This window comes from Poecilia reticulata, linkage group LG10 (assembly GCF_000633615.1).
Source record: "Poecilia reticulata strain Guanapo linkage group LG10, Guppy_female_1.0+MT, whole genome shotgun sequence".
Taxonomy (NCBI): Eukaryota; Metazoa; Chordata; class Actinopteri; order Cyprinodontiformes; family Poeciliidae; genus Poecilia; species Poecilia reticulata.
The window spans coordinates 4641532-4657322 of NC_024340.1; the positions used below are offsets into that span (position 1 = coordinate 4641532).

At 42.1% G+C, this 15791-nt stretch overlaps 1 protein-coding gene across 1 annotated transcript in view; it reads left to right on the plus strand.

Moving 5' to 3' along the window:
- Positions 1 to 15791, plus strand: part of tenm1 (teneurin transmembrane protein 1) — a 320904-nt gene that overhangs the window by 278775 nt on the left and 26338 nt on the right. Inside the window, exons 32-37 of the mRNA XM_017307003.1 lie at positions 227 to 369; positions 3394 to 3605; positions 5088 to 5389; positions 6890 to 7596; positions 8301 to 8443; positions 12127 to 15345. Coding sequence (XP_017162492.1) covers positions 227 to 369; positions 3394 to 3605; positions 5088 to 5389; positions 6890 to 7596; positions 8301 to 8443; positions 12127 to 12882 — 2263 coding nt within the window. The 3' untranslated portion in view covers positions 12883 to 15345. The remainder of the gene's footprint in view (positions 1 to 226; positions 370 to 3393; positions 3606 to 5087; positions 5390 to 6889; positions 7597 to 8300; positions 8444 to 12126; positions 15346 to 15791) is intronic.

The window sequence follows — 15791 nt, forward strand, 5'->3', positions numbered from 1 at the left end:
AGACCTAAAACGCCACGACTGCGGCAGTAAGTGCTCCTGATTCTGATGAAACGTTGAAGAACGATGCAGCCTCTTCCTCAACGGCCCCGAGGGATTTTTGGATTATTTATTCCACGTAGCACAGCTGCTAAAATTGAAAATGAAATGCATTGTGTTGAGCTCGAGTGTAATACTTCTTTTTCCACTTCTGCTTGTTTTCCTTTTTTTTGTTGTGTTTTGTATAAAGGTATACACCAGCAGCGAGGCTCTCAGAGGTGGTGTATGACTCCACCCTGGTGACCTTCACCTACGACGACGCCTCCGGCACCGTCAAGACCATTCACCTCACCCACGACGGCTTCATAAGCTCCATACGATACAGACAGACGGGTACGCTGCCAAAATGTCTTCCGTTGTTCCTTATTTGTCACATTTTCATCCTTCTGACAAACAGAAGCCAAGTAAATAAAAATGTCAGGCTGTTCAAACTACCCCAATCCACTTTTTGTTGCAAATTTTGAGGTGTTTTCAAGTTAAAAGAGTGTGTTTAATGTAAAGCCACAGCATCTCAATAAGGTTTAAGCGCAGAGATGGACTGCATTGGATCACTGTCCCTTGAGTTTATGGTCATAAACTGATACACAAATATTCTCCTTTACACTTCAAAAACATAAAATCGTAGTAGGTATTTTTGGTCCAGCTTCTACTGTAAGCAGCTTAGAAATAAGACAAAACTAACTTATAACTAACTTTTCAGCAAGAAAAATGAGCTTGTTTTGAGTCAATAATTCCTTAATAGCTATGAAAAATACTGGTTTCACTGACAGAATATTTTCACTTATTAACGAGACATTTTTCCCGTATTATAAGTGAAATAGTCTGTCAGTGGAGTTAATACTTTTTCATCAATATTAAGGAATTATTTACTTAAAACAAACTCCTGTGTCTTGCTGAAAAGTTAGTTGTAAGCTAGTTTTGTCTTATTTCAAGTGTACTAAGATATTTACACTAAAAACTAGACAAAAAATACTTTGTAAGATTTTGTCTTTGCAGTGCACAACAGATTTCAGATGCCATTCCTGCCATTGAAGCTAACAGTCCAATTAAATAAATAAATGATAAATACAAATATGTCCTCAAAACATTGTAAAGATATTAATATATGACTCACTGGCATCTAACCAATATTTGTGTCAAATATATAGAGAGCTTTTTAACTACTTTTGTGCTTCCTGTGCTAAAGTTAATCATAAATTGGTGAAACAGCTGCTGTATCTCACTAAATAAACCCTGTCATCTGATTGGTTAACCTGTACAGAAACTTATCTACAGACTAGTCAGATTTTCTACAGCAGCGTCCGTCTCACTTCACTTGTTTCAGCAGCACTTGACCATAAAGCAAAACCATATGTATAAAAAAATGCTAAAATATTTTTCTTAAAATATTAATCACATAATTAATCAAAATCAGATAATGTCATTGTTCCGAAGTTGGCTAAAATAAGCTCATTTTCATCAGTACTGTAATCACTTTGACAGTTGTTAAAACCAACCTAAAAATGAACAAAATTAAAATCACACATTGTCTTAAATTACACAATAAAATTACAAGAAGCAACGAGAGACATAAACAAATAAAAGCAGAGTCATTTTTGATCCAGTGGGATTGAAAAATCATATATTTATATATTTTCTTATATAAATATTGAACTTCAGATTAAGGGTTCAATCCTGGGCTTTCAGTCCACTGTGGCTCTGAGTCAAGTGACCCGGTTTTGTCCTATGTCAGCGTCTGTGGCGCTCAGTTTCAGGACATATTTCTACTCTGTAACCGTAGCCGTCGTTTTAAAGCTGCTTCTCTGTTAGCCAAACTTATCTTTGCCTAATATTCACAGTTTAAATCAAAATCCGTTTTTGAGCAAATGACCTCTGTACAGAGAGCGGGGGAAACCAGATTTCATCATAGATCTCAAACTCTCTAGTCTGGCTTTGAGTCAGACACAGCGCTATTTCATCTGAGACTGAGGCAGCCACAGTTAGAAGTGTGAATCGAGCCGAGCAAGTTCAAGTGGAAGAGACTGTGGTCTACCACAGCTTTGAATACAAGACCACCCCCAGGCCCATGAGCTGCGTCGCCTCTTCCTCATCTGCAAACCAACTCTGCCCCGTCTATGTCTAAATATATGCCAGCTCAACATTGGTTCTGGTTATTGCCCGGCTCTGAATAGCAACGGGTGTCGATTTGCACGGGGAACCGAAAACCCTTTGAAGAGCCAATAGACCCAAACCAAATACAGATCCCAGTTAGAAGGGCGCAGCAGTAACCATGAGGTTGTATCCGGTCCGTCATCAGGAGCCTCAGCTGTCGGCAGCAGATAGATGCTGTCGTTGTTGACACAGCTCAGCAGTTCCTTTAACTTCCAGACTCTGTCCAGGGTCATTGAGAACGCTCCCATTTCTCATGCCGGTCCACTTCCCGTTCCTTTGTGATTGGTGAGCCACGTTCAGGTGTCACTAATCTGCAGCTGTGCGTGCGTGCGTGCGTGCGTGCGTGCGTGCGTGCGTGCGTGCGTGCGTGCGTGTGTGTTTATCGCTTTGCCCTCCCCGTGAATAGACTCTCACCTTTCCTTTAACTGATCTCATTTCAGCAGAACAAACGGAGCCTTAGAGAGGGGAAGAGATAGCGGTAATTGTCCCTTGAGAGGAGACAAGGAAAAGTAAGGAACCCTAAAAGTGTAAAGAAGAGAAGCAGGCAAAGGGAGTAAAGGCACTGAAATAAAAAAAAAATGAAAAAGTGACATTTCTGAGAAGTGACAGCTAGAGACGAACAGACTGTCAGCCTCCCGGGGGCTTCAGTTCGCTCTCCTGCGCCTCCTCCCTATTAGCCGAGGTTCCGAATCAACATTCCACGGAAAAATAAAAATAGACGACGTAACACTGATCCAGCTATCCAGCGGGCTCCAAAGCGAGACACTTAGTCATTTCAGCTGCAATCAGAGTCATCTCGAATAGCTGCATAATGGTGTTTCATTAACAGGCCCCACCAAACACCCCAACTCCAACTCCGAAGCAGGATGAGTTGGCGCGGCCAGGCAGCAGAGGTGAAGGATGGTGTTGTTAATGCTGATGTCCTGACATTAAGGAGCACATTGGCTCATCAGCGCTATTGTCTTTGGATTTCATTATCTCCTCATATTAAAGGTCACCACTGGAAATGCCATAGCAGCGTGGACATAGTTGAGATCGAACGGTTTGAACTGTGTCTGTTAACGACGGCGAATTAGCTTTTGATTTAAATTAATTCGGCAGTGTGAGAAGCGGCTCTAAATGCTCTGCGCTCAGACGCATGGGATGCGTTCCTCTCTTTCATCTTCTAATGCGTTTTTTTTTTTTTTTGGTTTTTTTTTTTTAAAGGCCCCCTGACAAGTCGGCAAATCTTCCGTTTCAGCGAGGAAGGCTTGGTCAATGCCAGATTTGACTACAGCTACAACAACTTCAGAGTCACCAGCATGCAGGCCGTCATCAATGAAACCCCTCTGCCCATCGATTTGTACCGCTACGTGGATGTTTCTGGGCGGGTGGAGCAGTTTGGCAAGTTCAGCGTCATCTTCTATGACCTCAACCAGGTATGACACTATTGACTGGATTTTGCTGCTGTTCAAGCTTCGCCGGGCAAGATATTGATTAACATCAGTGGATTTTATTGGGATTTTATGTGGTAGACTAACACAAAATGGTTGTAAAATGTTTTGTTTTTTTGACAAATAAAAGCTTGAAAAGCGTATGCCCCCAGGCGCACTAATACCTCTTAATAAAAAGTGAATTTCCATCTGAAGTCATATGATTAAAAACTGAAGATGTAGGAAAAAGGAAAACACTGTGCAGGTCAGAGTTTAAATCAACATCCGACAGAGTTCTGTTCAATTCACCATCTGAAAATGAGAAGAGTTTTACACATCTTCAAATTCATCAAGAATTGGGTCTGAACTTTGAGCAACAGGCCAAGCGAAGACTCATTGTGGTTCTGGACAGAAACATATTAGAGGATTTAAGACAATTGTTGAGATTCACCTTCCAAGAGGGCGATGGCCTCTAAACATTCAACCAGAAACACAATGGGACGGTTTGGGCCAGAGCATATTCATGTTTTAGAATGGTCCAGATCTAAATATAGCTAAAAATATTTGTCATGACTTAAATAAATGCCGTCAGAGACAATCTCAGTTCAGTCTGACTGAGCTTGGGCTGTTTTCAAAATATGTTCAAATATGGAAGAAAGAATACTCAAAGGATTTATATCTGTAACTGTAGTGCAACGTTTCTCGAAAAAGCGTTTGAAAAAAACAACAAAAAAACAAAAATCATTTCCTTCCACATTTCAGTCATATAGCCCTTCGTGTCGATCTTTCACCTTTATTTATAAAATACATGAAAATGTTTATTTGTATTACTGTGTGAACTGAACATGGTCCAAATCAGGATTGTTATGAAACCTCCTAAAAAAAAACGTGTTTGCAGTGGGTAACCATGGAGATAGTAAACTGTCCTAAACAGAGCTTTCTAACCAAAACGGATTGAGGAAGGAACCCCATCTGCTTCCCCCAGCTGAGACACAAACACAAAGCACATGGCCCCAAACACAGGCTGAGAATAAAAAGAGAAACCTGCAAGTGTGTATTTATGCTAGTCATTACATGTACAGGATGCAATTAAAGACTTTGACTGATATCAAAGTTCAAAAAGATGATCAGGATAATAAAGGACATCCTTACCCTAATTCAGAAGCACCACAACTAAAGTAACAACCATCGGCTTTTAAATGAAAGGATGTTTTTTGTTGCTAAATTTTGAACAAACATTAGTTTTGTTTGTGTGGTTTCGTGAACTGACGGTCTGAACAACGAGCCGCGCTTCTCTTGAAGCTAAGACAGCGGGAGGGTTAAGACATGGCTGCTGAAAAAAAACAACTGAGGTCTTGTGGAGGCAATGAAGCCTTTAAGAGCCTTTTTTTTTATTTCTGAGACATTTTTCTCGGAAATAAAAAAAAAGGGGGAAAAAAGTTTCATTAAAATCTTTTGCTTACTGTGTCCTGTTTGTGCTTCTCCTAGGTCATCACCACCCATTTGATGAAGCACACCAAGGTGTTCAACTCCTACGGCCAGGTGGTCGAGGTCCAGTACGAGATCCTGAAGTCCATCGCCTACTGGATGACCATTCAGTACGACTCGGCAGGGCGCATCACCACCTGTGACATCAGAGTCGGCGTGGACAGCAACGTGACCCGGTACACCTACGAGTACGACGCAGACAGCCAACTGCAAAGCGCCTCGGTGAACGAGCGTCCTCAGTGGCGCTACGGCTACGACCTCAACGGGAACATCAACCTGCTCAGTCATGGAACGAGCTCTCGGTACGTCGATATCTGCAGCTCGCTGTGTGTTACATAAAAGTTTCACTGTTTTAAATCTACGTCACCCGCATTGTTCCACAGACAACGGTAAACGTTAATGCTTACTTAAATTAAGAACTTTCACAAATATAAAAGCCAATTGGAAGGAAGGGGATACTTTTAACTGTTCTTATAACAAGAAAAGATCTAGAAAGTGAGACAAATGTGTGTTTTTTCAGGTCCAGACTCGATACTTTATTGAATCCAAATTGCAGCGGGTCTTTTGGGGAATGTCTCTACCAGCCTTGCAATATTGGTGACTGACATTTTGCCCGTTTCTCTTTGTAAAACCACTCAATCTCAGTCACACCGGATCAGAAGCGTCTGTGAACACCAGTCCTCACATTTTCACGTACTCTCAACTGAATTTAGCTCTGGGTTTTGGCAGGGCCAATCTAACTGAAGCTCTGGCTGCATGTTTTAGGGTCACCGTCCTGCTAAATTTGAACCTCTGTCCCAGTTTCAAATCTTAAGTACTGATCAGCTTCCCTTAACAAGCTTAAGAAAAGCCACACTGCCATGTTTCACTTTGGAATAATAGCTGAACGGCATTTTGGATCCCACACATAATGTTTTTCATTTAGGCCAGAAAGTTTCATTATGCTCTCATCTGAGCAGAGCGCCTGCTTCCATGTTTTCCAGGTGCTCTGCATGGTTTGTAGCAAACAGCAAAATTAACCTCTAACAGCTTCTTTTCAACAATGGCATCTTTCTGCCACGCTCTTATGAAGACCAGATTTGTAGATTGCATGTTTACTGAGATTATATTGAACTCTTTTTAGTAATAATGTGAGTAGTGGAGGTAATTGGTTGCAGAGGATTTTATTTGGGGGCATCTGAGTAAAAAACTGATTTAACATTTAACGTAAAAAAAAAAAAAATAAATAAAAAATCCAACCCAACCCATGGGCCTTGTGTCCAGATCTGATCTGACTAGTTAACTTTGATTAAAGGCGGGAACCAAAGTAGGCAGGACGTATTATTTTAATTAAGATTTTACTACTTTCATTTTGAGACCACCATTTATGTAAACAGTGCAACTTTGACCCATTTTTAGCTTTTGTTTAGCGTGCTAATCAGCTTGGATGTGCGACTGATCGGAGCAGAGCAGGATAGAGCTTTGTTTATTACCTCAACAGGAAAAATTATCTGCTTCTCTATTTGGACTATAAAAAGTTGATTAACAGAACTTTATATCGTGCATTCTCGTCTGAGCCTGACCCGACTATCGAGAAAATCATTTTAAATGTCAGATCAGATCAATATAACTTCTGCTAAGGAAGAGGAGGCCACTCTTTTCAGATTTTATTCATAAAACATCCTTTCACTTCTCCGTGCCAACACATTAAAAAAATCTGAAAATCACATGCAAAGTGTGTCGCTGTAACAGGACAAAATGTGAAATAGTTCTAAAGGATGTTGCCAGCCGCTGTCCGAAGTAACGGATCTTTGTTTCCCAAGGCTGACGCCGCTGCGGTACGACCAGAGGGACCGGATCACACACCTCGGGGAGCTGCAGTACAGCGTGGACGACGACGGCTTCCTCCGCCAACGAGCCAACGACCTGTTCGATTACAACTCCAACGGCCTGCTGACCCGCGTCTTCAATCGGGCGACGGAGCGCACCGTCTGGTACCGCTACGACGGCCTGGGACGCCGCGTAGCCACGAAGAACAGCGAGGGCGAGCAGCTGCAGTTCTTCTACGCCGACCTGTCGCACCCCACCAGGGTGAGCCACCTGTACAACCACAGCAGCAACCTGATCGCCTCGCTGTACTACGACCTCCAGGGCCACCTCATCGCGATGGAGCTGAGCAGCGGGGAGGAGTTCTACGTCGCCTGCGACAGCGTGGGGAGCCCCAGGGCGGTGTTCTCCAGCAAGGGTCGACTGGTCAAAGAGATCCTCTACACCCCCTATGGGGAGGTCTATCAGGACACCAACCCTGACTTCCAGCTCACCATCGGCTTCCACGGGGGATTGTACGATCCGTTCACGCGGCTGGTCCACCTCGGCAGGCGGGATTACGACACCCTGGCCGGTCGATGGACTTCACCGAACCACGAGCTGTGGGGCGAGCTGAGCAGGGAGCCCAAACCGTTCAACCTGTACGCCTTCAACAGCAACTGCCCGGTCGGGAGGGTGGAGGAGGTGACGCAATTCACAACAGGTGGGTTTTTGCACGCTCTTGCCGTACCCGAACGAGAACCTGACAGACAGACAGATAGCGGGAGTTGTGAGCAGATGACACCTACCCTCACACCCTCCTCATGTAAGAGAAACATCTGCCACGAAGAGTGAGCGAACAGGGCCTGCACAGCTAACCACAGGTGAACTGCATGTCGCAGAAAGGAGATGTGACAGCGAAGGATAGTCGCGCCTCTGATCGCATTGTTTTTTAACACGGTCTAGCGGTGTTTTCTTCTCTGCGACTGTCAACACAGCACTATTGCCCCCCGAGAGATGAAATAGAAGCTCGGGTGAGGGAAAGAGATGAAATGAGAGAGCAGAAGATGAATACAGGATGCAGGTGGGGGGGTATGGGGGGGCGTTTGTCCTTCTGGTTAATGGAACATTCATTCGGCCTGTCACGTATTCCTGCAGCAGGATTGTTTGTAGCAGATGGAATCTGTATGTGTCTGAGCGACTCGTCTCTGCCTCGCATTATGCTCATAGATTGTGTGATTTCCTGTGCAAGGTGTTGCTTTAACCGGCCTTATGACTTTTTGTTTGCTTCGCAGTGTACACAGTACATTTGAAGTCTTTCCCTGAATGCAATTTTCTGTTTCTGTATTTGTGTGTGTGCGCGTGTGCGTGTGTGTGTGTGTATGCGTGGGTGCGTGCGTGCGTGCGTGCGTGCGTGCGTGTGTCCAGACATTGGTAGGTGGCTGCAGCTGTTTGGCTTCCAGCTTCATAATGTTGTCCCGGGTTTCCCAAAGCCTGAAGTGAGCAGAATGGAACAAACATATGAACTGATGAAGACCCAGACAAAGACGCAGGACTGGGACTCCAGCAAGGTGAGAATTTCCTGCCTTCACAAAAACACTCATTAACGGGCCGGTGCATTGTTTGGAAATAAAAAATACAAATCTTGATGTCTGAAAGCCACCTTTGGCATTATCCCTCCCCCAGAAAAGATGCAAATCAGCTTCACTTTTGCATCATATAAGTCGACATCACTGCACTGTGTGCTTTCAGATGACGTAGCTTAAATTGCAGAACCAAAGCAGTGCAGTGTATATAAAACATGTCCATTTGCATCCTCAACTACTTATTATGTGCATAACTTTCTCCTGAATGTGACATTTCTCTGACAGAAAGTGGTAGATCATCTATAGGCTCTTCTCTCTTTGCACTGTTTGACTGCTAAATTTCACCGTTCATGACGGCGGCATGTTGGAAAAGCTCGGCTACGTTCGTTCTGAAATTTGTTCTTTTTTGTTTCATTGTTATTTTGGTTGAGGCGTCACTTGTTTTTGGACAATTATTCCATTTTATTGCAGCTGGGAGGATTTTTGCTCTTACTTTTTTCTACTTTCAGACAGTTGCTATGATGCGTAACCATGGCAACAACTTGTCTGATTAGCATCTCAAATGCCCAAATAATGCCGGAGCTATGATCTCAGATCCCAGTGGATTTGAAAAGGATGCGGAAGCAGGACCAAAGAGCAGAGAGAGAAGGAGGAAGTCCAAACCATCTTTTCCATCAATCATGTTTGTGATCATATAATATCTCTGCCTCAGCTTCTAACCTTGCTGGCCAAATTGGTTGAGGCATCACCGACAATTATTATAATGAAATATTTTCTATGCTCCATAGAGATTGAGCTGTTAACATGTCATGACAGTTGTGACGTCTTAACTAGCTTTAAAGCTAAAATATATCTTATTGAATGTAGGCACCCACCTTCAACTTTTCTATATTCTTCCGTTGCATTTATTAATTATCTCCAAAACATTTTATTCAACATAGCACAACTTTTCCAGAGTCGTGGAGGAGGCAATTAAAATTTCGACCAGGCTAGGATGGGCTCCGGTCCGAGGAGGCATCCTCTGAGCAGTCATGCTTGAAATGGGTTGTTGGTTTCAAAGTAGAAAATTAGGACATTTACAAATAAACATTAACAGACTATCTGCTTGAACATTTAATATTTTATTCACCCTCTTTATGCGCCTCACTTAAGGCCTTGAGAAAAGCATTCACTGGCTTTTCTTGGTTGTTTTTCATGAAACCATAGGATCGATACTTTCCGGACTCCCTTTGTGTCACAGCTACAGATGCTCGTGCCTTGGGTTGCAACTCCTTAAAACAGGTGCAGAAATCCTCTGGGATTTTGGTGACCTGCAAGGCTAATAATACCCCGAAATTTAAAGCATCAATAAATGATACTATTTACTGATTAGAGGACAGCAAGTTGACCTTTTTGCATGACAACAGTCATTTGCACTAATGCCAAAGACATACTTGAGCACTTACAGGGAATAAGTTTCACTGCCTTCAATTGGCAGAGCTAAAGAAAACAACTCAGTCCAAATGAGAATCTGTGGTTTGCCTGACATTGCTTTATTCAAGCAGAACTCGTCCAGACAGTTTTCCCGACTCAAATGGGCAAAACTCAAACTGAGCAGAAGTTCCATGTTAAGAGATGTACTCCAAATAATGCTGTGAAAATGAAGGGGTGTGCATAAGACTGACATGACACTGTCATAAACATGACATAACACCTGTCATGAACATGAACGAGTCTTTATGAATGTTTGACTGTTGTCATGAAGTGTCATTCGGTGAATAATGACACTTTTAACGCAAAGTTGCTCTAAAAGTTGCATTAAAAGTCCATTAAAAATGCCAACTTTGCATGATTTTGTAAATTATGATAATTTAATGCGAAGTTGGCATTTTTAATAGACTTTTAATGCAACTTTTAGAGCAACTTTGAATTAAAAGTGTCATTATTTACCGAATGACACTTCATGACAACTGTCATTAACATTCATAAAGACTCGTTCATGTTCATGACAGGTGTTATGACATGTTTATGACAGTGTCATGTCAGTCTCATGCACACCCCTTCAAATAAAGTGTTACCAACTTTTCTAGCTTAACTGATTGGCTGTATAGATTAAACTTTTGCCATGACAGAAAACTAAAATAATACAGACTTTTGAAGCATGACAAAAAAAAAAGTGAAATTAATAAGCAATTAGTTGAGTTGAGCAAATAAAATTCTTGCCAGTTATTTCTTTCTATGCCAAGCATTCATGTTCCCGATTCATTTTCTCCCATAATTACTCATCAATCTAATTCATTTAACATTTTGAGACAGCTTGTAAGTGGAGGCCAAAGTCCTCCGCAGATGCACAGAGAAACTAATTGGCTGCTGATTGTGTGTCATTTCCTGGACTTAGAGTTATTTTTCTAATTGACAATAAAAGCTTAAATCACCCAAAAGTCAATAATAAGTCATTCACTTTGAAGACTGAAATGATTAGTTTGTGGTTTTGATTTAATTTTAGAGTTTATTGGCAGCCTCTTCTTTACAAATCTTTGTTTTGTGTCTTTTGCAAAGTGACCGTTTGGTTTTATTCAGGGTTTTTGCTGTTTTGCGACCATATTTTCAGGTCATTGCAGGATTAAACGGTAACACTTTAGTTGAAGGGGTGTGCCCAATACTAACATTAAAGTAAGTGTCATTTGGTGAATGCATTAAAAGTGTCAACGTTGAGGCGGGTAAAGTGTGCGACCCATTTACGGAGGCCTCAGTCCTCCTCGCATTTTCACATATTCGAGTCACGTTGATATTTGCCACATCGCTCCCTTTTCTCACAACCTACTTTATTTGACAGTTGTTCACTGTCAAATAAAGGCCACCAGAGCCAAGGAAGGACTTAATTGAAAAAGTATCAAATTTGCATTTAAAGTGTCATTATTTCCTGAATGATGTTTAATGATAACTGTTGTAAACATTCATGAGGACTCCTTCATGTCTATAGCTACGTTCACGCTGCAGGTCTTGATGCTCAACTGCAATTTTTTGTGAAATCTGATTTTCTTTTGCGTGGCCGTTTCTTTTGCGGCCTCTTAACATAATGCCGTAACGTAACGCAGTCACGAGACGCGCAGTGAGCGTGCTCAGTGTTTGCTGAAGTAATTGCTGAAGTAAATGTGGATGCTAATGTGGTGCTTATCTTGCGATTTTAAAGTTGTTGTTCAAACGGAGTAAGCACATTACCAACTTAATCCTCATTATCATCCACCATGTTTGGTGTTTTTGTTCCCGCTTTCATCAATCAGGACGCAGAATGGTGACTTTGTCGAGTATCTATGACTTTCAGGTCGGGTAAATGCAACTTGGCCGTACAGACAGGATTTAGAATTTTGGACCACATATCCAAGTGACCTGGGTCGTAATTGTAAAAACCCGATTTGTGTTGTTCAGACCGTCATAAAAACATCAGATACGAGTCACGTAAGGGCAAAAAAAACATTGGATTTAGCTGCAGTGAACGTAGCTGATGACAGATGTTACAGTGTCACATCAGTCTGACCTCTTAAACCACTTCTACGGTCGTGTGCATACTTCATTATTAGCAACGTTTGAATTAGCAATGTTTTCTACATATAAAGGCAGCTACAATAAACACAAATCGCAAAAATTAATYCCAGCTGCACAATATAAATGTTCTATTTTTTCCCCAGATGGTGTTGGGAATCCAGTGCGAACTGCGGCGGCAGCTGAGGAGCTTCATCTCCCTGGAGAGGTTACCTCTGGTCTCCGAGCCCGTGGGCTCAGCTTGCCACCGGCCGTCTCGTCCTCCGCCCTTCGGCTCCCGACCCTTCATTCTCGGCCCCAACATCCGCTTTGCGGTGTCGCATGGTCGGGTGAGCGCGGAAGTCATCGGAGTGGCCAGCGAGGACAGCCGGCGGGTGGCGGCCATCCTGAACAGCGCCGTCCACCTCACCGGGCTGAGCTTCACCGTGCACGGCTGCGACACGCACCACTTCCTGCAGTCCCGTCCCATCGAGGAGGACCTCGCCCTGGGGCTGGGCGTTGGGGGACGCATCCTGGAGAGCGGCGTCAACGTGAGCGTGTCCCAAATGAGCGCCACGGTGAACGGCAGGACTCGACGCTTCGCCGACATCACCCTCCAGCAGGGGCCGCTGTGCCTGTGCGTGCGCTACGGCGGAACGGAGGAGGAGGAGAGGGCGCGGGTGAGGGAGGAGGCGAGGAAGAGGGCGGTGGAGGGCGCTTGGGAGAAGGAGAGGAAGCGGTTGGATTTGGGGGACGTTGGGAGCCGGTCGTGGAGCGAGGCGGAGAAGCAGCAGCTGCTGTCCGGCGGCCGCGTTCAGGGTTACGACGGCTACTACTCCCTGCCTATAGAGCAGCAGCCGGAGCTGTCCGACTGCCCCTCCAACATCCACTTTATGACACTTAGCGAGGTGGGGGGCAGGTAACAGAGACACACAAACAGCCCCCCATCCCACCAAAGACTGCCTGTTTCTACTCTGCTCTGATTTGTTCTACTGTTTCTATACTTTACTGAAAAACAAAAAAGAAGACGATAACTACGGAGAACAAGAAGAGAGAATGGGGGGAGGGGAAAAAAACAAACTTCCAAATGCCTTTAATTGTGACAAAATGATGGTATTTTATTATTATCGTCCAGTTTCTCCGATTTCTAACAGTGGCACAAGCGGTGTGGTTTGGCTGTGGCTTTGCTTTTTGTATCCTGACTTACGGACGGACTGACTGACTGATGGACTGACAATCTGCCATTTACTGTTTCAACACTGTTCAATCATTTGGGACCGTGTTTAAAAACCACTGAACTACAAAGATGGAAGACTTAAGGGTGGCCAGTGAACGATCCTCTTCATGACTCCCATCACGAGCTCTCCGGTTGCCATTTGAGTTCCCCCCACTGGTTTACCTCGGATATACTACCGTTTACATATTGTGTAAGAGAGGCCTTGTTGACTCTGGCACTCCCCTTTAGAGAAGAAACCTGCTGTGGTTTCCACCTCTGGTGTGCTCCAACTGTAGTTTGTATGAGTGTGTATACTAAAATCAAGAATGTACATAGCCAGTGCTTTCACACTGAAAAAAAAAAGTGCTCAACTGAAAATTATGTTGTTCATAAGTGTCAGTATTGTTAATCAATAGAAGATCTGTTACATTTTTTTGCAAAGATTATACATGGCTATAGTAATTATTCTCGCTAAAAAAGAAAGCTCACTTTATTGGGTTACAATGCTGATTAAAGTTATTATGTGTGAATTACCAGGTTGTTCCCTGAGGTTTCATGTTACACTGGTAAAAGAAATTGTGAGAATTCAGGAAATAAAATATGTGTATTACTTTTCAACCATTTCTTGATAAAAGAATGATGTACAGTGGCGGTCCGACATTCACTATTCTTGGATTTTTCTCTGGAACGTGACTCCAAATTACTTGTGGAAACCTATTCACAGATATTTACTTTACCATAGTCAAACAAAATGCAGCTGGGGAAGCTGAAATACCCAGGCACAATGCTAGATGGCACGCTATTGGCTGGTGCTTGTAAAACAGCCAATCCAGGAGTGCCATTTGTTTTCCTTGGTCCTAATTGGCTGAACCCTCAAAAGTAGAAAAATGGCTACTGCAGTTGTGCTAAGACAGTTTCCATTGTACATATTAAAGCATAGTGAACTATTGAAATAGGTAGTTCATGTTTTATGGAGGGTTTTAGCTATTTATGTGCAGCTTTGGTCCTTAACCCCAAGAAACCTCCGTCCTGCATCAGCTAAAAGAAAAAAAAAAAAAAACAGTTTTTAAAATTTACTTAACAAAATTCTACTAATGTTTTTAGATTTTATATTCTCTAAAAGGAATTTTTTTAGGTTCCACCAATCCTCTTTTACATGAACCTTAAATTAAAAACAATGGAAAACATTGATCAATTTCTATTTTATTTATCAAATGCAAGTACAAAACATGGGAACAATAAACCAGGATAACAATTTGTGCTGAAAATTTCTCAATTTAACATCTTTCTTAATATACATTTGCAACTTAAAAAGCTTAGCTGGATCGATACAGAAGCTATCTTAATAATATAGTTTGACAGATTTCAGAGTAATTTGCACAAAGTTTTACAGAAGCAGACAAGTCCCTTTTTTATTGCCAATGACTTTGCAGCCAGACAAACATTGATGGTACGAGACACTGTTGTTAAGTAATCTACTTTGTCCTTAATCTTAAACATTAATACAAATAAAAAGAGTGAGATATTAATAAGCTTCTACAAAATATGCTAACGACAACCATAGCAAAATCTCTCTGCTCACACCAGCGGCGTCAGACATGCATCGATACACCCCTATTATTTTATTTTAATTTCTGGTCAGCTGCCAACACTAAAAGATGCAGCAATTGTTTCAAGCTCTCTGTATGATTCTGAGGAGCTGATTAATAAACGTAAATGCGATTACGTTTTGGTAGTTCTTCTATGGTTGTATTTTGGTGGTGGGAAAGTAGAAGAGAAAATATAAATTTTTGAAGCTGCAAACTACATATGATCCGCAATTTCACCACTTTAAGGACAATGGCAATAAATATCTTGCCTGGTGATTCATTTCTCACGAGTGTAAATAAAAATGCATGTAGAGCAGGAAGGTAATGTTTGCTGCTGTTAGAAAGATTTACATAGTAAAGATTTTGCAGTATTACGAATTCATCTTAGTGTAGAAAGCAAATTATTTATGCTTCTTATAGTATGCTGTGGCACCTCGTGGCACAAATAGATAACTGGATTTAGATCAAATCCACAAAAACGTTATTTTTCTGCACACATCAGCATGACGTATAATTACGTCATTTGGTGTCGCGGCTCCCAATCTGCGATCCCCTTCAGGATGAGGAAGCTCAAGTTGCTAGTAAGTTTGACGCTAGCATTAGCATTGTGGCTAAATTAGCTGGTTTTGATTCTTTCTGAAGCTTGTATAACAATTATTTCACCAACGACTATAAACATATAACCTGACGAATGAGAATACATTTTGATTCGTTAAAAATCTTCAATTAAATTCGAATAAATGTGTTTAGGTAGGATAGTCACCTCTTCCCAAAAAGTAGCTCATGTTGTCCGAACTAATACGCAGCTAATGTTAAAAACTGGTCACCGTTTATTTCTCTTGGTTGCTTTTAGTTCTACTTAATTATTTGTTCATTAAGAAGTGCGTAGTTACGAAGGATAAGGTTGACTTTAGCGTTAGCTCTGTGGTTGAGCTAGCTAAACATGGATGCTAACTGAAATTCTTGCTCCATCAAATAAAACGTTTCTCAACCAAAACTTCGATAATAATTTAAAAATGATTAATAT